Genomic DNA, 21,651 nt, shown 5'->3' on the forward strand with positions numbered 1-21,651 from the left:
ACAAAGTTCTGGAACAGCCTTATCAGAAGCACCGCTGTGGCAATCTTGGGATGGTGGATCTGGCTATGTGATGCAAGGTTTCTGAATTGACTGTATTTAAAATAAACAAACCAACGAACCTGGCTTTCATTTTACATGTTTGTTGCAATATTCTTTCAAATTCAGAAACTCATCTAACAGTTTTCTGCAGCAAGTTGAGGTGAAATAATTGTGAGTAGCATTACAATTTATAGCTGTCAATTTAAGCAGTGATATTCATTCATATGTAAAATAACTTTAATTATAAAACTATAACTTAAAGTCCACCCATAGAAGCCTTCAACAGAAAAACACAAGCACATTCCAAATAATAATTGTACGTTGCTCTTACTGCCTTTCCTCAGCCTAGCCAGTCTTTTGCCATCCAAAAGATGTGTGTTCTCACTTTCACCAGAGCAATTGCATGCTCTCAGCTGAGTGCAAGTATGGCATGTTAATGTGTACTGACATACAAGTTTAAATTTTGTAAGCTTTGAGAAATTTACTGTGAAATTTAGTAGGAACCTGTATCACAAGTCACCTATATATGCATTAAGTACTTTTTCGGTTACTAAACTTACACATTTAATGTTTTAAATGCAGTGCTGTTTTCATGTTTGCCAAGGCAAATTTTGTGGTGTGATTTCATTATTATAAGATAGATATAATCATCTTACTGTATTAATATGTAACCGAGAGAGCACAGTTGTAATAGTTGGAAATAATTGTTTGTACTAGGATAAATTTTAATTGCAGGGGAGTAGAAAACTTCAAAGAAACCAAGACAGTAATGTGGAGGCTTAAGTGATGCTTTCTTTGCTGTGCTGTTTTAAGGACAGAGTGAATGAAGCACTTACTTTTTAGTCAGTAAGTATACCTCTGTGTCCTCTAAAGAAGTGGCTGTTGTTGGAGAGCCATGGTTTAAAGCAAGAATTGCTCCTATTGAGTTGGTTTGGATACACTGTTGGATATATCCAGTATCCAACTGGATATTGAATTGGTCTGGATGTACTATTTTAGGTTGCACAAAATGGAATGCAGCACTCCTTTGAGCCAAGGAGGTGTGAAACAGATAGTGTAGGAGAAACAAGGAGGCATCTCTTTGTTTTTTGTTTTTTTTCCCCATGTCTTTTCAAGAAAAAATGCAAAATGTAGTACATTCTCCTGTGTCTTACTTAAATACTTTTCCAATATGAACTAATTAAAAGAGAAATTAGGAAAGCAGATCCAAGGAACTTGCTTGAGAATTAGCCTTATAAACAGCTGTAATATGAACTTGTAGTCCAGTTTATTCAATGCGTATTACACTTCAGTATATTGTCCTGTGCATTGTAAGAGCATGTGAATATTAGGCAGTTTTTCTATTTCTAAATTATGTTGTATTAAATTGTTAGACCAATATAAAGGTCCATAGCTACTATGAATTGCTTTGAATTAAAGCTGTATATGATCCTGGGTGTGTTCAGTGTCTCTTGGATTATGGGTCCCCTGGGATAATTAAAGTACAGGAACACCAAATTCTGTTAAGCTGAAATGCTTCTGTTATCAAAATGCTCATCTCACTCAAGATAATGGTACATGCACTAGGAAGATTTCAAGAGTACAACTTGGGGCAGGGAAGCACACCAAAGCTTGTAGATACACTTCCAGGGTAGAGTCTGGGACGTCTTGTTCAGACTTCAGCACCTGAATTGTTGAATACTCCTATCCTCAGTTTTTAGTTTGTCCATTAAAACTTCTGTGCTTTTGAAAATACTCAGAATTAATAAAACCTGGAAAAAAAATGATGCTTTCTGCTTGTATCCTCATCTTGCACGTTAGTTGAGAGGACTTCATTCCTTATAAATAAATTAATAATTGATTGATTGAATTTCCTTTAATGCTTATGTCCCAATAACTCATCTTTCCGTGAAAAATCCACCTCTCCTTTAAAGGTTTTAAGGTTTGGGTTTTTTTTATTTTTTTTATTACTCTAAGAAAACATTTTCTGATCTGCTTTAATGATATTTTATTTTTAATAGTGATGAGGTAGGTTTTACCCTAGTTAGTAATGGTAATCTTTCAGCCCAATTTTGTGTAACTTGATCTTGTTCAGGCTCTTTTAAGAGCATCCTTTTTTCTTCAGTTTAAAGTCTGGTAATGTGTCTTATTTTCAGGAAATTGGAGATTCTGATGTTGGCATTGTTTCAGATCTCCAGATGAAAATGCACTTTCTTTTTTTTTTTCCAAATATGTAATCTTTTATGGTCTTTACATGTATTTCTGCTATGAAAAATGATTCCTTAAAAATGTGTTAGTTCTAACCAGCAATTTGGAAAACACAGTCATTTTATGTCTAAGACATACTTTTGTTTATACATACAAGTATTTCAAAGATGATTTGTGTAGGGCTGGAAAAGAGGAGCGATGGTGGCTAGAGTAAAGGCTTCCACATGTGGACGAAGTGTATAGTTTACTAGTCTGAGGGAGGGATTTGCAACAGGTACGTATCCAGTGTGCACAGAGGGTGGATAGGGAGTAGTAAACATGTTGTTCAAGGAGGCACTGAGTAATATTAGTGTAGTACATTTAAGGACTTCTCTATTTTGGACACACATTGTGGACCTTGGTGCCACAAGACGCTATGGAGTTCAACAAATCTCATAGTGGTTCAGAATGAGATTAGGGAAATTCTCATCAGTTTTGAATGTCGGTTTCAGGTTTCAGAAGATGCAATCCCTGGCTCAGCTTATCCTCAAATTGCTTACTGCTGGAAGCCAGAAAGGGTTTACCAGTGTGAGGAGCAACTTTTGGTTGCTTATTCCTTCTGTTTGAACAAGCAAGTAGCCACCTGTATGACAGGAGCAAGTGAATCTGTGTGTCACTGTTTATCAAGCCCCAGTGTATTTCTGTCGTGCCCTGCAGAAATGACTAAAACCTGAAACACAGCTTTAAACACTGGTGTGGTATCATGATGTACTTAGCATTGTCTGCTTCCCCGAAGAGAGCATGGTGGATTATTTCTTTTCAAGATGTATTGGATCTCTATATGATTGTAGTAACACTGTAATAAGCATATATATAAATTTATTTTTATAAGCAGGGTATGAATTGCAACAACTTTGTGGTATTTCTACATGCATCGTTTTTGATTAGAAAGCTATCTTTAAATTATCTTTGCTTGATGGCAAGTAGGATGGCTCTCTGGAGCATCTATTGGCCAGTTTGTATAATGTACTTGCTAAGCACCCTCTTGTGACAAAAAGGACTGATTTTTTTTTTGGAAATTTGGGTTTTATTTTTTCCTTATCAGCTGTCTTCTGAGGTAGATTACTGTTTGTTGTTATTTCCAGTGGGCGTTCAGTAAATTAACATTGCCAGATGTGTCTGTCTTTTCCACTTATTTTCAATCCAAAGACTTTAACACTCCTGTCTTTCAGTATCCGGGTCTAAGCCTCAATTAAAAAGTTTCAGTTTAGCTTTGATTTTCCTTTGGGCTGTCTATATGGTGGGGTACATATATTATGCTCTGTAGCTGCACTTGTGTCACAGATTTTTTGAGACTGTGAGAACTTACTACAACACCCTGTAGCTCCCTGAAAAGAGAAAAATCAGTGGGCTGAAATTAATACTGGATCTTGTCCTGATACATGCTCAGGATGCAGCATATAGAAGCCATTTAAACCCACACCACAGCAGTCTGTCAGTGCCTTGCAAGGTAAAGCTAGGAGGCTTTGACATACCTGTTTGTTTCTCAAGACTTGAATTAGTGCTTTCAGCTAGATAGATAAAGATGTTTGCATTTATCAAAAAAGTGATCTGCACTTTTCTTAAATTTGGAATGTCTTTACATATTGAAAGCTTGTCATATCCATGTATGTATTATCAATTAATTTATTTACTTTTTCAGAAAATATAATGGTCATATTGAAAGCAAACCTCTAACCATTCCAAAAGACATCGATCTTCATCTGGAAACAAAATCTGTGACTGAAAGGGACACTATTGGTAAGAATAAGTGGATGCAGACAACGGTACATTATTTCAAATATATCCTGGTTCTTTTTATCAAGTGTTTATTTATGATGAATGTTGGAATATCTTTTGTTATAGACAATGAATGAATAAAAGTACAACTGATAATAAAGTTTAATGAGAAAGCAAGAATTTGGGCTAAATCTCCCTTGTTCCATGGGTGACATCTTAGTAGCAGTTTTATGGAAAAGGATGAGGAGGTGAAATCCAGCATAAAGCATATCTCTTGCATCAGGCAGCCAGAGCAATATGAGACAACACCATGGTCTGTTTGAAACAGAGATCATGGCTTTTTGCAAGATAATGAGAACCAGCAGATGTTGAAACATGTATTTTCTGCTCATCTAAAATAGGGAATGTGCCGTAGTATTGAAGCCTAGGCCTTTCAACCACACATCTGAAGCATTGAGGTAAAATGCTTAGAAATCATAAGTGATGCATCATAAGCATTGAGCTAAAATGCTTAAAAATTTAATCTTATAAGTAGCGTTAAGTGTTTTGGAAGTTGCTGTTTTTTATATGGTAATTTTTATTTTCTTAATCATAACCAGTCATTCTGTTACAGAAAACACTTATATGGATATGTATGTATTTGTGATGCATTTTCTTCCAATCTACGTTTTTATATGGATTTGTTCTATGCATAAATACAGAAAGAAGTGTAGTCTTACGCAAAACATTTCTCATCTTAAATTATTGGAAAGAGTGTAGAAAATACCTTTAACAGAAATGCAGAGTTTTTTAAAGCTGGCACATAAATAACTAATGCATTCATGGGTTTAAATTTTTCTTATTTGCTTGAAATTACAGCATTTAACTCTCTCCCAGAATAGTTATGGATACTGATACAGTGTAAGGTATACAAACTTTTGTTGACTCTAGCCAGGTAGACATTTCAGAATAAGTATAGGACTTGGAAATACCAGAGTTTGGCCAATTTCATATGTTTGACATCAGGTAGCTTGTTGTCAACAGACAAGTCTCAGTATGTTTCGTGACTTCCTAACCATGTAGATGTAGGAAGAAGTCTTTGGGAGGGACAGGTCACAAATTGCAGTTTTCCAGCACCTGTGGGAGCTCTCTCTTTGTAAATCACCCAGCCTGCATGCAACTGCAGTATTATCCCCAGAATTTTTACAGTGGAATTTACACAGTAATTTCTCCTGTATTGCTGTACAGGAGATAGTAACAATATCTGGAAGAACAGGCCATCAGTATCTTAGATGTTGTTTTGTTTTGTTTTTTAAACAGAGGAAGCAATTATATATAGTATTTTAAAGGATTGCCAGTGAGCTTTTAGTCTTTTAACAGAGTAAAAAAACTCGTATCTAGAATTGCAGGTAGTCGCAGCTGGAGAATCATTTTCTGTTAATGATATTGACATCTAAATAAAGTATGCTTTTTGAGGTTAGGATGTTAATGTGTAAAAGCTGAGATAATAAAAAAGTAAAATCTTGTAGCCTTATAAATCTGAGCAGTAATCAAATATCAAGTAACAAGTGAACAGTGAAGTTCACTGTTGAGTGGAAAAAATGTGGCTTTTTTATGGTTGTTGGTCTTGGATGGTCTGCCTAGACCTCAGTCAATTGAAAGCGTTTTGTAATTGTCCGTCCATTCTATATATGTCAGTAACTGCCATAAAATAATTGCACAAACAATAATGCTTGCAAACTTGTATTTTTCAGCCTTGCATTATTTTCCAGAATATCAGTGGTTGGTGGATTTCACTGTTGCAGCTACAGTTGTGTATGTGGTGACAGAAGCCTATTACAGCATTGTGAAGCCCTCACAAGAAATGAATATCAGTGTAGTATGGTGTCTGCTTGTCCTGGCTTTTGCAGTGTATCCTTTTCTGTGTTTTTAAATGACTCTATCTGATCCAAATAGTCCACAGCATCCTACAATTCATATAAAGGTCTGTATTGTTGATTGGCAGGATACACATATATACAGCATTTGGAAAAAGGAGTGCGTAAGCTAATGCTGGTTGGGTAATGTATATGCTGTATATGCTGGAATCAAGAGCTTGTTAGTATTAATACCAAACCATTTATGGAAAATGAAATATGTGAACTTACATGTAGTTCTTATCTGTAGTATGGAGTGGTTCTAAACTAATTCTATTTTGCCCAGTTTGGCATTCAGAAATAGATTTCTGTACAGAGAGTGTTTACAACTTTTGGAGAAGTGTGCAAGTTATTGCAGTTTATTGCATACTTTAAGTTTGCAGTCTATTTAATCTGATACTTCCTGAACAAATTAGTGTAGTAATTTGTATACAAATTTATGGCAAAGGGATGTGCATGAATTCATAATTTCGAAGGATATTCAAGAAACTTTTACAAAGTTTACAGAAAATAAAATGTGTAGACAGCTGTGGGAGCAGAGGTGGTACGTTTTGGAAGCTCTGTGAAAAGCTGAATTTCTCTCTGTAACTGAGGGAAAAAGCAACCAATATTGGACCATAAAAGTAAGAAACTCTTATGTTTGTTTTTACTGGAAAAGGCAACATCAGACATGAGTGCTTGCACAATAATTAACTCCACATACCAATCCAGATCTATGTTTTAGGGAGGAAAGTTGCCTTTTGAAGACCTAGTAAGTCTTCAAAGCAGTGGAATTGCATAAGTGGAATTGCAACAGCGCAGGTTATGGAAAGGTGAGTTAGAAAATAAAGTTCTGCAACTCCTCTGCACCCTCAACAACTGACAGCCAGATAAAGTGCTAAGTTAGGGTCGATACAGTACTTGAATATTCAAAATTGATTCCTCAGTATAAATGCCTGTTCTTCAGTAAGGGTTCTTACTGTGTTGTGCATGGGGATTTTGGGTTAGGTTTTGTTGCTGTTAGCAATAGCTGGGGGTGTAATATAAACCCTTTGAAATCTAATGCTCAGTTATATTTGGATAACCATTCTGGATATGCTTACTGCTTTTCTGTACTTAATAATTATTAAAATAGGTGCTGCCTTTATGATAAGGATAGGAATTATTTCTTTAAGTAGCCTTGTTGTAGTTGAAGCCCATCTGGTAACTCAGAACCACACAGCCGCTCATGCACTCCCCCCTCCTTTGTTCCTCCCCCTGCTCCTGGAGGGATGGGGAGGAGAATCGGAAGAATGAAACTCTTATGGGTTGAGATAAGAACACTCCAGTAACTAAGGTATAGCACAAACCACTATTGCTACCACCAATAATAATAATGATAAGGGAAATAACAAGGGAAGAGAATACAATTGCTCACCACCTGCTGACCAATACCCAGCCCAACCTGAGCAGCAGTCTAGCCCTTCCAGGTAACTGCCCCCAGTTTATATACTGGGCATGACGTGCTGTGATATGGAATACCCCTTTGGCTATTTTGGGTCAGGTGTCCTGTCTCTGCTTCCTCCCTCCTCCTTCTTGTGACCCTCCTTCCTGGCAGAGCATGAGACTCACAAAGTCCTTGGTCAGAGTAAACATTACTAAACATTACTAGCAACAACTGAAAACGCCATTATCAGTGTTGTGCCCAGGCTGAAAGGCAAGAACACAGCACTGCACCAGCTACTAAGAAGGAGAAAAATGACTGCTATAGCTGAACTCAGGACAAGCCTGAGGTAAAAACGATACCCAGAACTTTCTATATAGAGTAAGAGCTTGCTGGAAGAGGGAGTTGACTCACATTATGAGAAAATAAAGACTGTAGCTTGCTTCCAGAGAAGGTATTTCTCCTTTGACTTGTCAGTGGAGAGGTCCACAGTTCAAAAGGTGTTTTTTCTAAACATAGTGACAGGAAAGTCAGTCGCTGGCTCTGAAGCACCTTATAATGATATTACAGCAGTATTACAGCCTTTGTTTTATTTGTTTGGGTGAAGTTGTGAATTTGAATTTGTTATTGGCAGGGGGAAAGAAGCAGCTATTGCTTAAGAAATCAGAAGTGAAAGCCAACACTTTTGACTCCCATTTTGAGGATGAGGGGGAGGTTAATAGTGCTAATGGAAAAACAAGCTTCAAATACTAAAGCCACAATGCACTCTTAAATGTATTGGTGGCAGCCAAATCTCGGTTATAGCCAATTTAAATAGTTTTACAATGATTGCAACTCTAGATGAAACAGACTTGCGAATTATACATTGCAGAAAAATCCACTGCAGTTAATTCTTTCTTAGAGTGGTATTTGAATACAGTCCTAATTACTGCTTTCGTTTGGTCATCAATTCAGGGCAAAACCAAATGCAGAAAGTAAAAAAGATGAAGTTGCCTGGCAGTGCAAGGTTTCTGCCTCAGTAGTGTGAGCATGCAAGTAGTTATTATTTTTTTTTAATTATTCCTTTCTCGCCTGCTATTTTTATGTAAATTGAGCCTAAACCAGCATTTCCAGTTTTTATTCTCATCTGGCTGAAGCACTTGGGAATACATTGCACATTTGGACCTGGAGAAGGTTGAAACATACCTAGTATTCCCTGCATGTTAGAAGCGCATTAGCAATATTTTCTTGCTAGCTTTGCTACGTGACTAGAAGGGAAATAACATCCAATAGAATAGTTATTAAAAATGAAAGGTCATGTGCTAAAATCTAAATTCTATGTAGAAGCTGTGAACAGTCAGTTGCATGCTTCAGCATTTTTATATCTAGGCATGTGTTGTCTAAGGGATCAATATTGTTTTGAGGTTTTGGTAACGGGCAGTATACTTCAGAAAGTTCTTAAGGAATTCTGTCAGTTTGTTGGGATGGGAGAAATTTCACAGAAGCTAAAGTTTATAATTCATAAGGCACTTCTGAAAGAATATGCAGATTTGGGAAAGTCTAGAGAATAATGACCTGATAGGCAGAAATAAATAAATTCTGGAAAATAAGAAACTTGTGTACAAGTGTAACCTAGTACTAGGTAGTTTAAGAGTTGTTAATCATACAAAGGGAACAAATGGTCAGAACTAGTTTTCTATGACTTTGTACAACTTTCACTTACTTATTTTTTCCTGTGGCATTAAATAGACGTTGTTTTTATTGAAGGCTTCCGCACAAAGTAGGTGATTTTGTAGAAATCCTTGTGAAGTCAATGCTTCGTAGTATTGAATTTACGTAATAACCTATATGGTTCCTGGACTGATGGGATGAAGTAGTGTGATCCTGTGCAGTCTGAGGGGTTAGTGGCAATGCAGAAGGCTGCAGTACCGGGAAGCACAGTCTAAACTTTATATTAGAGTTAACATTTTCGTAAATACATTAATATTATTTCAAGCATTATGGCTTTTTGGATGAAGGAGGATGGTGCAAAGGGTGAAATACAGAGGTATTGATAACAGTCCTCATGATCATGGGAACCTAGGCAGGTGAAAAGAGATGTAAAAAGAGAACTGGCTCATTTCATGTGTTGTGCCATCAGGCCTCTGGAATGTTGAGAATATTTTAAAATGTGTTCAACTATTTACTAATTCACTATGTCAAGGCCAGAATTTATTAATCATAATGTGTGAGAAAAATTTTGTTGACTTCAAATTTTCAATTGAAAGCAGTCAGTTTTGTGTTTTGATGACAGATATTTCTTCTGTTTCATGTACTAAGGATTGTACTAAGAACTGTGCTAAGGATTTGGCTGACAGAATGACCAACAAAAGCTTAGCGAAGTTGGAAGATTGGAATTTTTTTCAGTTGTGTCTTCTAGAAACAGATGTTTTGATTCAGTGCAGTAGCCAACTATTAGCATTTTTTTATGTTCATAGTGTAGATATTCAGAAAAAAAAATCCAGAAATTAATCTGGTGTTGGTCCCAAAGTGCTTTATTAGTGGCTCTTCTGGTTTTGGCTGGGATAGCAGCTTCCTGATAGCTGGTACAGTGCTGTGTGGCTTTAGTCTGAGAATAACACTGGTAACACACTGATGTTTTAGTTGTTGCTGAGCAGTGCTTACCTTGACTAACAGTCACATGTAGTTTGCATAATCATTCATTGATATATTGCGTACTGAATCTGTACTGTAATTGGAATTTACTGTCAGTATGCTTTCTTTTTTTCTAATGGCATTTTCAACATCCTTTAGGCACAGTCTGTAGTTGAAAATAAAGTGTCTAGGGGGTTATAAATCTCTTTATAGGTTAGGACTATTGATCAGAAAGTATTATGAAGTCCTTTGTATAACTTCAGGATTTTGAATCGATGTACATTCAGTTTGTGATTGATATCCCTAGGTGTTAAAAGATGCCTGGCTTTAAGAATGCCATTAGAGAAACAGAGCTTTCGAGAACATGGTCTGTATGACCTATTATGTACCTGTGTTCTGGATGAGCTATGTCTTCTTTCTGTGATTTATGAAGGGAGCTTAAGTTGATTACTGTTCATTTAGAGTTATTAGATGCTGTCCCTAGGCCACTTTCTCGTGCGTGTGAGTACCTCTTTGCATATGCATGAAATACAGCAGTATGCATGATAAATATGTGCTGGCTAATGAAGTGCAATATTGCATAATCATATAGTTTCTTGAGAGATTAACTGATGACTGTTCGTATGTATTACTGAATGGATACTCTAAAATGTGTTTTCTTGCAGTCTACATCTTAAAACACTTCCAGCATTTAAAAAAAAGTGCAAATATGAATTAATGTTATTGCATAGTTGAAAAAAGGCTACAATTTATACTTAAAACCATTTTTTTTCCTTTTTCTTTTCATTTTTTCAAAGCAGGTCATGTGTGGAGTGATCTCTAGCTACTGGAAATGGACTGGAAATTGCATGCCATTAAAAAAAAAAAGCCCACAATTGTAATGGGCTGCAGTAATAAGAGAAGTTCATCCTAATCTTCTGTTTAACTTTGGAGATAACTTCTGTGTTTAGAAATGTGTTAAAAAGGAGTATACTCAATAAGCATTTTAAAAGCAGCTTTGTAACAGAGCAGGTGATGTCTTAGATGTTTGTATTTGTGGCACTAGGGTTACATGAAAGGACTTAATATATCATACTAGACTGTAATGGGTTTTATTTTTTGTTTGTTTTTTTTTCCACAAGATGAGCATGGGATAGCTTTTTCTTTCCTACATACTACTAAACAAAGCACTTGTTTTACTATCTTTGATAGGTAAAAATTTCAAAGACATGCATGTGAAAGTAGGGAAATCTAACCTTCATCTTTCATCTGTTTTCTCTTTAGTAAACAGAAATGTAATAATTAAGCAACAATCATCACAGTTTTTTGTAAGGCAGATCTACACTCCCTATGTGCAGATACAGTTAATAAGTTTTATCCCATTATGGATAAAAGTGCCTGTTGGAACGCTGAGTTCTTGCTGTTTGCATGGCTGTTGTACCTTGCATTCAGGAAGAACACATATAGCAGCTCTGTGGTTAAGAATGTTTATTCACTTCCCCACCATCACAGTTGTTGCATTCAGAAGTAATATTTTGCATTTTGTAATTGATGTATTAAATCCTGAGTTATGCTAGTTCGATGGAGTATTTTTCATTTGTATCAATAATTTGCATTGAAGATATGGTTGTGCTATGTTTTGTTTGTTCTAACTTACATTTATGTAATTGTTTAAACTGTGGTTTAATTCTTTTGGGTTGATAGTGAATATTGCTGCAGTTGACTATAAATAAACAAGCCAAAATCAAAGCTATATTCCAGAGTAATGTATTCCTGGCTACCCCTTGTGTGATTATTTTGCTTTACAGTATTCTGTAATACTAAGCTGAAATTGGCTGAGCACATTAGTTAAAAAAAAAATAAAAAATAATTGTGTATCATAGAACAGCCCTAGTGTAGATAACCAAAATACCCCTTTATATTTCTTAAATTTAGTTATTTTACCTAATTTTCCTTGACCTTTTTCATGTGAAGCAAGGTACTATTTTCATTGACTACCCATTATTTCAAAGTAGAGGATGGAGGTGAAAGATCAGTCTGTGTCACCTTTGGTTTCTTTTTCTTTGTGAAAGCAATGGCAATTCTCATTGTGACAGAAAACTATCTAGAGTTTGGACTGGAATCAGGTAACTCCTATCTTAAGTGCTCACAACACCTCTAGTGATTGCATGACCTGAAAAATTTATTTCCAGACTTTTAGGTGTTTTTGAGAATATTTGCTTTAAAAAGAACTCTCATACACTTCTAAGAAATTCTGCTTTGAAGAAATTCTGCTTCAGAGTGCATATTCTGAAGGACATCCTGTGTGTTTTCCCCACTTGTTTTAAATAGTGAAGTAGTTGCCTAGGTTGTTTGTTTTGTTAATTATATTTGTCTTCCAGTTTTACATTTAACCTGTTTTGCCTTCTTAGAGTAAACTAAAGCTCCTTTACTGGAAAAAAAAACAAACCAAACACTTGTATTTGTAAAAAATAATGTTAATTTTATTCATGTTCCTGAAGCTTACAAATACCAGAGATGTTAAAATTCAAACTTTATTGCATACTAATTAGACGTAATGCAATATGTGGCTATGATATGTGGCTATAATATATGGCATATGAAAGATCTATGCTAGACAGAAGGGAAATTTGTTTGAAATAATAACTTTTATATAGTGTTTTATTTCAGGAAGGGATTCTTCGTTTGTACACTAATAAAATAGATATATGTGTCTCTGCAGGATTCTCAAATTTCTCCGAAAGTGCTATGCAATTTCTTGAAAAGCAGGGCCTGGAATCCCAGTAAGTTTCTGGAAATATGTTTGTCTCGTTTATGTGTGCATTTGTAACTGAAGCACTTGGACTTTCTTGGCAAGCATTTGTCTTGCATATTTTCCTCTTTGTACATACTTAAAATTTCTATAGTAATGTGAAGAGTTGAGTTAATGAAAATAATTCATCAATACAAGTTAATTGAGTTGCAGTTGTGTTTTCTGTTTTTAACTTGGAGACAGTTTCTACCCTGACATTTTGGTTGTAGTTCATAAAACATAGTTCAAAATTATAAAGATATTTTTCAATGTAATTCCCCTCAGCTTTGTAAGTATTGCTTAAAGCAGGTGATGGGTTATTTTTTGCCATGCCAGTCACATGCAGGAGGGTGAGGGTGCGGGTGCCAAAGCTGCAGATGGAGCTTGTTACAAAGTTGACATTGAGAGTAAATTTTGGTGTTCAGTCCTGTTTTCAGGTTGTCATAGCATTTTACTGTTACGCAAAAACATCTGCTTGCTACAGGACGTCCAAGTTTTGAACAGACTCTTGAAGGAACATTCCGTAGGTTGTAATTTTGCATAAATATACAGTTGCTATCATAGACAGCCTTTGTATATAGCAAAATAGATTTTGATTCTTTCCTTACACACTTGCTCTAAAATTATTCATGGGGCGTGTCATCAGTGTGGAAGGGCACTTTGGATGTTTTGCATGGAAGTCGTCAAGTATCATGCAGAAGCTATGGAATGTATTTTTGAGGAATGGAAGTTTCCTTAAGCTAGTATGTCATTTATGAATAAACTAATGGGAAACCCTTACCTGAATCCTATGGGTTTTCTTCACCTTGATTTTCCTATGCTATTGCAAGATTGCTAACTTCTGTATTACTTTTCCTGTTAAGTGTTTATTTTTTAACTTTTGTATGATGCTTTGGCTGTTTACAACAGCAGCTGAATTTGTGATAGTGTCTCTTAGTAATGTATATGACAAAGATTAAGACAGAATCTGAATCTCATGTGGTTTACAAGATTTATTTTTGTTTCTCTTTAATCTATGTTGGTTACATGTTGTTTGGTTTTGGCTTTGTTTTTTTGGTTGTTTTGGTTTCTTGGTGTTGGTTATGTTTTTTTTTTTTTGTTTTGTTTTTCTTTTTGTGTTATCCAGTGTTAAATCTGTAATTCAGTTTCTTTTCCTGAATTTTTCTCATATACTCAATAATTCATGAAAGCAAACCACATTAAGCATTTGGAAGAGTTACTTGTCCACATGTATGTTTTAAATAAATCTGTGAGAAACTGCAGTAATGAGTGTGTGATGGAGCTTTTTTATGGGTAAAGGTAGAATGTAAGTAGCATAACTTGAATATCCATTTTGTCTTTGACCAGTTAAACATGATGCATCTGTTCCTCTCTTAAAAACACAATGATTAGATTTCTGTTATATGATTTGCTGTTAATTCCAATTAAAATTACTCTTTTTTTTTTTTCTCTACAAACAAACAATGTCTGTAGGCAATAGCTCAGGTTTGCTGTTTGTCTGGGAAATAAATACTTGACCTTTTTTGTTTTAGCTCCTGATTGGTTTGTAATAAAGCTGTTATTCCAGAGTAGGACTATAGAATACTGTTCGCTTCTTTATTTGTTAGATACTGTTGAAAGTAATCTCTGATACCCCACCCCCCAACTTCCTCCCCAAGAAAATGCTTATTTCCTTTCTTTTCTTTTAGGGGTCCTGTGTCTAAACTAACCTTCAAATTGTTCCTGGCTGTTCTGTGTTCACTTATTGGTGCTTTTTTGACATTCCCTGGCTTGCGACTGGCTCAAATGCATCTGGATGCTCTGAATTTAGCAACAGAAAAAATAACACAGTAAGAGAAAAATCTATGCACATAGGTATACTACTGAGTCTTAAATCTTTAATGTCTGAAAATAAAGCAAACTATTCCAACAAGAAGGTGGTGACTAAGCCTTCTATTGCTGCCTGCTTTTCTTACCTTGAGCAGACTTGCCACCTGCCTCTTTCTGCTCAACCTGTGCTCTGCCAGTCTTGTTACATTCTTTGCCTTGTAATTAGAGTCCCAATTAAATGAGCTTTCCTTTTCTCCTGCAAAAGCTCCACCATGAATATTTCTGCTTACTGCTTCCTTTTCCCCATCATATCTTCTCGGAAGTTAAGATGACTTTCAGGAAGCAGAGGTGCAACCACAGGAATTTTTGTTTTTACACCCCCATCTCCAGGTGACCATCATGCATTTCATATATTCAGGGTAAAATACAATGAAAAAACGACCCAGAATATTTAATAAGGGTCAGACGTTAATATGAGTTTAAGGGAATATTTTAATTTTCAGCTGTCCTTAAGTTTGGTAGTAAAAATGTTTTCTCTGACTTAAGTGTTTCTCTTCAGCACTCTCTGGTCGAGGGAGAAACTCCATATGTCTTTGATAGCTCTCTGCCTTTGATGTTTTATACATGTTAATGACAGATTATGCAGCACAGACCATTGTGAGCCTGGTTACTTTCCTAAGAGAATCGTTATATTTTCTGATACAGAAATTATTTATGTTCAAACTGCTATTTTTTTTTTTGTTGTTGTTCCCCCAGAAGTGCCCATCTTAAAGATTAATCCGTGTTTACAGTGGGTCCTTCAGTCTTGGTAAATTTATAGCTAAGTATTCTGTGTTATACTTGCACTCATTGCAGCTGAATGCATCCAGGTATAGCTGAAAGCTGTTGTCTTCTTTTATCTGCTGTTAAGTTTCTGTGTATGTGTAGGCTGTGATCCAGTCACTTCTTAGTCTGTTCTTTTCAGATAACCTAAATAAACTTCCTAGGTTTTCGTTTTTATGGTTCTCAGTATTTTAAAATTTCTTACACCTTTTCTGTATGTGTCCTCTAATTTTCCAGCATCTTCCTCTATCTGTGGACATGAGATACTAGGCAGAAATACAAACCTACTGAAACAGAAGTTCATTAATCAAGAACTGAAAGGGTTAATATCCACTAGAATGGAGTTACGAAAAATTAATCTTCTCTGACTTAATGTTTAGAGGATTTTGGAGGTGGTTGTTAAAGATAACTTTTTTCAACATCAAGCAAATTTTCAGAAGTCTACCAATATGCTGACTATTCAACTGGGACAGTATAAAAATTACGTTAAATGGATTAAAATTTGGTCATATATCAACGTAATTAGGTAATGCAATTATAAATGGAGAATCAATGGCAAGTGATAGATTCTAACTGGCCTGAAGAGATTGGTATTTGCCCTTAGTGATGTATTTTTATCAATGAGTACGTCATTACGGACCATTTGCAATTGTTTGTCAATGACTAAATGTGAGTAGTAAATGAAGACAACATGTCACTGATGGAAAGCTCTGTAATTTGGGTGCAGGAAAACATTGTGTCTGCAGTCAGATATGTGGTCTGCTTTTAGAGGGGAAAAACCCCAACAAACCCACAAAAAAATCCCCATCCCAAACCCACAAAGCTGTCCAGAAAAATACCAGCCCCCAAACTCCTCCCCTAAACCAACTTCCCCCCACCCCCAGAAAAAAAAAACAGAAAAAAAACCCAACTAACAAAAGAATCCCCCACCAAAATAAACCCCAACCAACCAAAAACAAAACAAAACCCCCACAACCAGAAAAATCCCCAGAGGAAACAAGGTCCCTTTCCCATTATATTACAGAAAGGGAGACTTAACTTCCAGAGAGCACTGCCAAAAAAAACGCTACAGGTTAATGGTGAACTTACTTAATATACACAAAATGATTAATGTGTTTCTTTTATTTATATAGGAATTGAGTGGTATATGGGGTTTTTGTTTTTTCTTTGGTAAAAGGAATAAAAATAATCTGGAGTCCTTTTTGGTTCTGATAGCTGTTGTTTTTTGGTTTTTTTTTTTTGTTCTTTAGAAATGTTGTTGGCTGCTTATATTTTTGGGTATTAATCAATTTGTACCATTTTCATACACATTCCCTCATTTTCCAGAATCTTTCAGCTTTTCTCCCTGTACTCGGACAGAAAGGGATTCTTGCTGCCCTTAGCATATTCCAGTCCATTAACTTGGTAGGATGTCTTAAATAAGTTGAAGCTAAGGTAAAATACTTTCACAAGTTAGTGAAATGCTTTGGACTGTTCTTCGGTGCTGTCGTGTTCCCTGTCAACACTAAGTAACTAGCAGTGCTTATTTCTTCATCAGTGGTTTAAATGTGCCTGTGATGACATCTTCTGAAATATGCAAACATCTTAATGGTTTTAGGAAGTTTAGAAATCAGAAAGGACTTGTGTTCTTCAGAATAGTACCTCATTTTTTCTATCCTGTAGAAGCTCTCTGGTTGGAGATGGAAGTATAGACAAGCTGATTCTGTTAGTGAGGAAGCATTACACTAGCAAAACCACCAGATCTACAGCAGTGAAGACTTCAACTCTTTTAGTTTGATTTTAGTAATGAAAAATGGTTGGGTTCTGGGGTTTGGAGATGAAGAAGGATTCTGGAAAAAAAAATCTGGAAAACTACCTCCTTTTTTAAAATTCTGCTGTTTGTTTTGTACTGAAAGATCGCAAGAGAGTACTACTCTGCTTTTACATTGATACTGCAGTTTTGTGCAATGCTTCTAAAATGGAATAGCTGTGGTGACTTTTTTTTTTTTCTTTATTTTATTTGTTTTGTTTGAATATCTAGTTGAATGTAAGTACAAGTTTCCTTTAGTCAAGGTTCCTAAGTAAAAAAACTTCATTACTTTGTTAAACTGGGAAATCTGACCTCTGAGAACTGTTTCCCCTGGTCTCTATCAATAATGAAAATTAATCTGAGTAAATTTTTAATAAAAAAGTAGTACTGTAAGAGTATATTTTTAATATATCTGATCATAATTATCTGAGATGCTAACTCTCTAGATTAAAGCTGCAATTAGCTAGTGCAATTTGATGTTATACCATCACATGGAAATTTTCGGCAACTGTCTTTTCTGTCATGTGGCTTAATGCAGGCAGCTTTTTTGGTTAGATTGTTTAGAATAAATCAGGTTTTCAGATAGTCTAAGAGCACTTTTTTAAAGCCACAGCCAGTGATTTCACAGTATGTAGTATTACTGATTTGTTGAAATGTAAGTCATACCTATAGAACAGGGAAGTAATCTTATTTAACTTCTTACCTATTTTAAAATTTGGTTTTCTCCTTTTCAGTCTGTACCCCCTACTTTCAACAGTATGGTAATTGTGTTTAATAACTTCCCCTCCCCCCCCCCTTTTTTTTTTCTTATTTCTTTCAGAACTTTGCTACATATAAACTTCTTGGCACCTTTGTTTATGGTTCTACTGTGGGTAAAACCAATCACTAAGGACTACATTATGAACCCACCTTTGGGCAAAGAGAGCATCCCTTTGTAAGATTCCCTTTCAATTTTTTTTTCTGGGTTATTGAGAGCAAAACCGTAAGTCTGAGTAGTGTCCTGTGGAAATGATAGAAACATGAAAGACTTAAAATTTAATAGTATCTGCTGTCAAAGGTCTTGTGGAAGTTGCAGCTGGGCTCTGAAGAGCTGATTATTTTGGAAGAATGAGAATTAGTTGCAGAATTTTGAATTTTAAGGTGGTGGTTCCCAAAATGCTGTCTTCTGGCAGTGGTTTTCTTCCTAGGGGTGGAATACCACCTCACTGTCACTTTCTGGAACCTTGTATCTTACATGTTGGGACAGGGGAGGAGTGATTTCACTGATGGCAGTCAAGATACACTGGCATGAGAATGGACCTTGGTGATTTGTCTTCAGATGCATGTGTAGATGGAATGCATATGAAATTGATAACTGAAATATTTAAAAAAACAGAAGGGAAAGGAATTTTCAGGAAGAGTGATATCTGCAATAAATATAGTATCAGTAGCATAGGTGATTGTCATTACCACTATTCGTCTAGATAATTCAGAATAGTAGTATGCAAACAGATATGATTGCCTGACACTCATAGCTTGCGAGGCTTACGAGATGCTTCTAAGGTGTTCCTCAGTTTATTTTACATGAGGGCTGTGCTATAGCAGGGTATCTAAGGCAACTGAAGTGCGCATTTGCTATCCAGAACTGTGTCTCAAAACCTGTAATTATCTGAGCGAGCTTGTATTTTAGCATCATATCTTCATCATTCAGAATTTAAGCCTTTAAAAACTGCTCTTGTTCACAGACAAATGGATACCAATGAGGATTTAATGCTGTAACAGGGCTACTAAGAAGCAGCAGTAAAGAGAGAGTCGGAGGGCAAAAGTGAATCCTACTTGCATGTGAACATAACTGTAGATTGTGTATTAAGAATTTTTGACAATGTGCTTCAAGATTCCTTTACATATGATACAAATAACTGTAGTAGTAAGTGACCGATGGAAAACAGCTTTACCTTTTTTTTTTTTTTTTTTTTTTTTTTCCCACAGGATGTCAGAAGATACTTTTGACACTGTCAGGCTGTGGATTGTAATCCTGTTGTGTGCTTTACGGTTAGGTATGATACGCCATCATTTACAGGCCTATCTGAATTTAGCCCAGAAAAGTGTGGATCAGATGAAAAAGGAAGCTGGCAGAATAAGTATGGTTGATTTGCAGAAAATGGTAAGTGTGGTGCCACGGAGGTTATGTATTCAGAGTGCTCTGTCTGTACAGATGCTTTGTTCCAATTTTTGTGTCTTCTGTGGCACCAGAGCTGAAATCTGAATGAAGCTTCCTAGGCTATATCTTATAAAAAAAGCACTATCACAGAGAAATTCTGCAAACCAAAATGTGCAGAGAGGTATCACACATTATACAGTTGTCTTAAGTTATTGGCAAGTTGCCACAAAACAGATTACTCTCTTAGGATTGTCACTATTACTTATAGTCTTGTCCTTGGCTTAACTGAGTAGCTGAAGGTCATAAGTGGACTGTGCAGTAATTATTTGCAAATGCAGTGGCTAGCAGATTGTTTCAGGAAAATGTTAGGAAATACATGTAGCAGAACCTGGTTTAGGACAGAATTGTGCTCATTGCTGTAAGTACATAACCTTAGTTCTGGGAGCTTTCATCCTGTCTATAAACCAGTATTATTTTCTCCATACGACATGTCCTGAATCCATTTATCGAGTATCTTCATACCTTCTCTTTTCAGAAGGACATAGACACTAAATGAAGTCCTGTCTGTCTTGTTTTAGTAGCTATGTCTGCTTTATCTTCTTTCGAAACTGCCAGTAAAGTCTTTCCTATCTGTCATCCTACGGGAATTACTACTTCTTTAATTTGTTCTTTTTATCTTGTTCCATCCATTTCCTTGCAATATTTTTTATCTGGTGATTTTTCTTCTATTGGTGTCTTGCTACCTTTTCTTCTCATGTAAGTTTTGTGGGTTTTTTTTTTTTTTAATGCTTGCTCATCAGAAAGCCCTTTGAGGTTTTAGAGACATTTCCATAAATGTTATTTCTGCCTTCATCTTTTTTGCCACTCTGTAGTCTGTTCTCTAAAATCCAGTTAGCTTTATTTCATTGCTTGTTTACCATTGATTTTATGACTCTTTTCCTTCTTTATTTGGTCTAGTCTTTCAAGTGAATAGCTTACATAAAATATGTAATGTGACAATTTTTGAGAAAGGTGGAATAGATTGGGAGCAGTGGGAGGATAAATTTGAATGGATTTCAATGAACCATAACATATACCTGAAATACACCATTTAAATGCTGTTATTGATCAACTACTAATGAAAAGTCATCTTGTTTTTAAAATAGTCATGTTTTACATAAATCTTAAAAATACCTTGCTTTCAAAAAAGGGCTGCAATATTAATCAAACTTTTATTTGCTTCATGAGGCTTTGGACTGTAACTACAACTTCATTTTTGAAATGGGATTTAGTTTGTAAATCACTGGGGACTTAAAAAAATATAAACATGTTTAGCTGGATTCTGGTGTGTTGAAAGGGGAACCTTTGAATGATGATACATAATTTACAGAAGTAAAATTATTTCTGTTCCTTACAACAGAACTAATACTTTTAATTATTTGCTTTCAAGTCTTTCTGTCAGATTTGTAAACATCTTGAAACTAGAGTTCATTATAGGGATTTCTTCAGTAGGTCTTTTGAAGACTATATGTCACATGCCAAGATGTGCTGGAAAACTTTTAAAACAGCTTTAACGCATAAATACCCTCTTTTTTAATAAATTGCTTGTTTTTTTCTAGACTTGTTCATAAGGGTTTGCTCTGATCAGCTTGAACTCATGAATTACTCTTTTCTGTTTTCCCAGGTGGCTCGGGTATTCTATTATCTTTGTGTAATTGCACTGCAGTATGTTGCACCTTTGGTAATGCTCCTCCACACAACTCTGCTCTTGAAAACACTAGGTAAGCAAAATTGGATAAACAAAAATATGTTCTGCTCTATGCAGGGCTCTTACATTTTCAGCTTACTGAAGAAAATTAGAATGTAAGGTACCTGCAATACAGAAATTTACTGTAGTTCCCTGCAGTATAAAACATTCTGATGTGTGGCTTTTAAGCCATCCTTTTCTGTTGCTGCTTTTGACATCTTTCAATTATATGCTAATTTATTTATGAGAAGTTGTGCAATACAGCCAGTAATGCTCTTTACTTCTGTTGAAATGTCTCTTAAAAAGTATTTTAAAAGTGAGCTGTATAAAGCATTGATGGTTGAACCTTATGAGCAGCTGTTAAGGGATTTTTAGTTTTTTTTCAGCTTTTCAGTCTTCAGTACACATTTGAATGGAAATTGCGAGATACGGGGTTCATTTCATTGCTGGGAGAGCTGATGTCGCTCTTGGGGTCTTTTTTTTCTTCTTTCTTTCTTGTGAGGGATGTCTTTCACAGCCTGCTATGCAATCATGGCATTCTTTTTGCAAAATGTCAATGGAAAGAGATAGGCTTTATTAGGCACTGATTTATCCCATTCTGGAGTAGACATCTACATCTGGTAAGATGAATCATACCCAACACTGACAGGGTTCCCAAGGCAGCTATGTCACATCTTCACATCTGGATGTTGGGTTGTCAA

The 21,651-nt window shown here is 35.7% G+C and overlaps 2 protein-coding genes across 4 annotated transcripts in view; one reads left to right on the forward strand and one right to left on the reverse strand.

Annotated features, from left to right (window-relative positions):
- The window catches only part of TMEM161B (transmembrane protein 161B), a 39,464-nt gene that overhangs the window by 16,300 nt on the left and 1,513 nt on the right, over positions 1–21,651 (forward strand). The window contains exons 4-11 of one of the 3 annotated variants that reach the window (XM_061468819.1): positions 3,908–4,005; positions 5,718–5,874; positions 11,848–11,999; positions 12,596–12,656; positions 14,353–14,493; positions 17,905–18,018; positions 19,053–19,227; positions 20,888–20,984. In XM_061468819.1, coding sequence (XP_061324803.1) covers positions 3,908–4,005; positions 5,718–5,874; positions 11,848–11,999; positions 12,596–12,656; positions 14,353–14,493; positions 17,905–18,018; positions 19,053–19,227; positions 20,888–20,984 — 995 coding nt within the window. The remainder of the gene's footprint in view (positions 1–3,907; positions 4,006–5,717; positions 5,875–11,847; positions 12,000–12,595; positions 12,657–14,352; positions 14,494–17,904; positions 18,019–19,052; positions 19,228–20,887; positions 20,985–21,651) is intronic. The other 2 variants (XM_061468821.1, XM_061468822.1) reach the window with 2 other exon arrangements.
- LOC133277187 (cytochrome c oxidase subunit 7C, mitochondrial) overlaps positions 17,048–21,651 on the reverse strand; it is a 568,656-nt gene continuing 564,052 nt past the window's right edge. The window contains exon 3 of the mRNA XM_061468832.1: positions 17,048–17,060. The gene's annotated coding sequence lies outside the window, so the exon portion shown is untranslated. The remainder of the gene's footprint in view (positions 17,061–21,651) is intronic.

Source organism: Pezoporus flaviventris, unplaced genomic scaffold, assembly GCF_033815535.1.
Source record: "Pezoporus flaviventris isolate CSIRO_AGI_PZ_B2104156 unplaced genomic scaffold, CSIRO_AGI_Pfla_v1 ptg000052l, whole genome shotgun sequence".
In the NCBI taxonomy this organism is placed as follows: domain Eukaryota; kingdom Metazoa; phylum Chordata; class Aves; order Psittaciformes; family Psittacidae; genus Pezoporus; species Pezoporus flaviventris.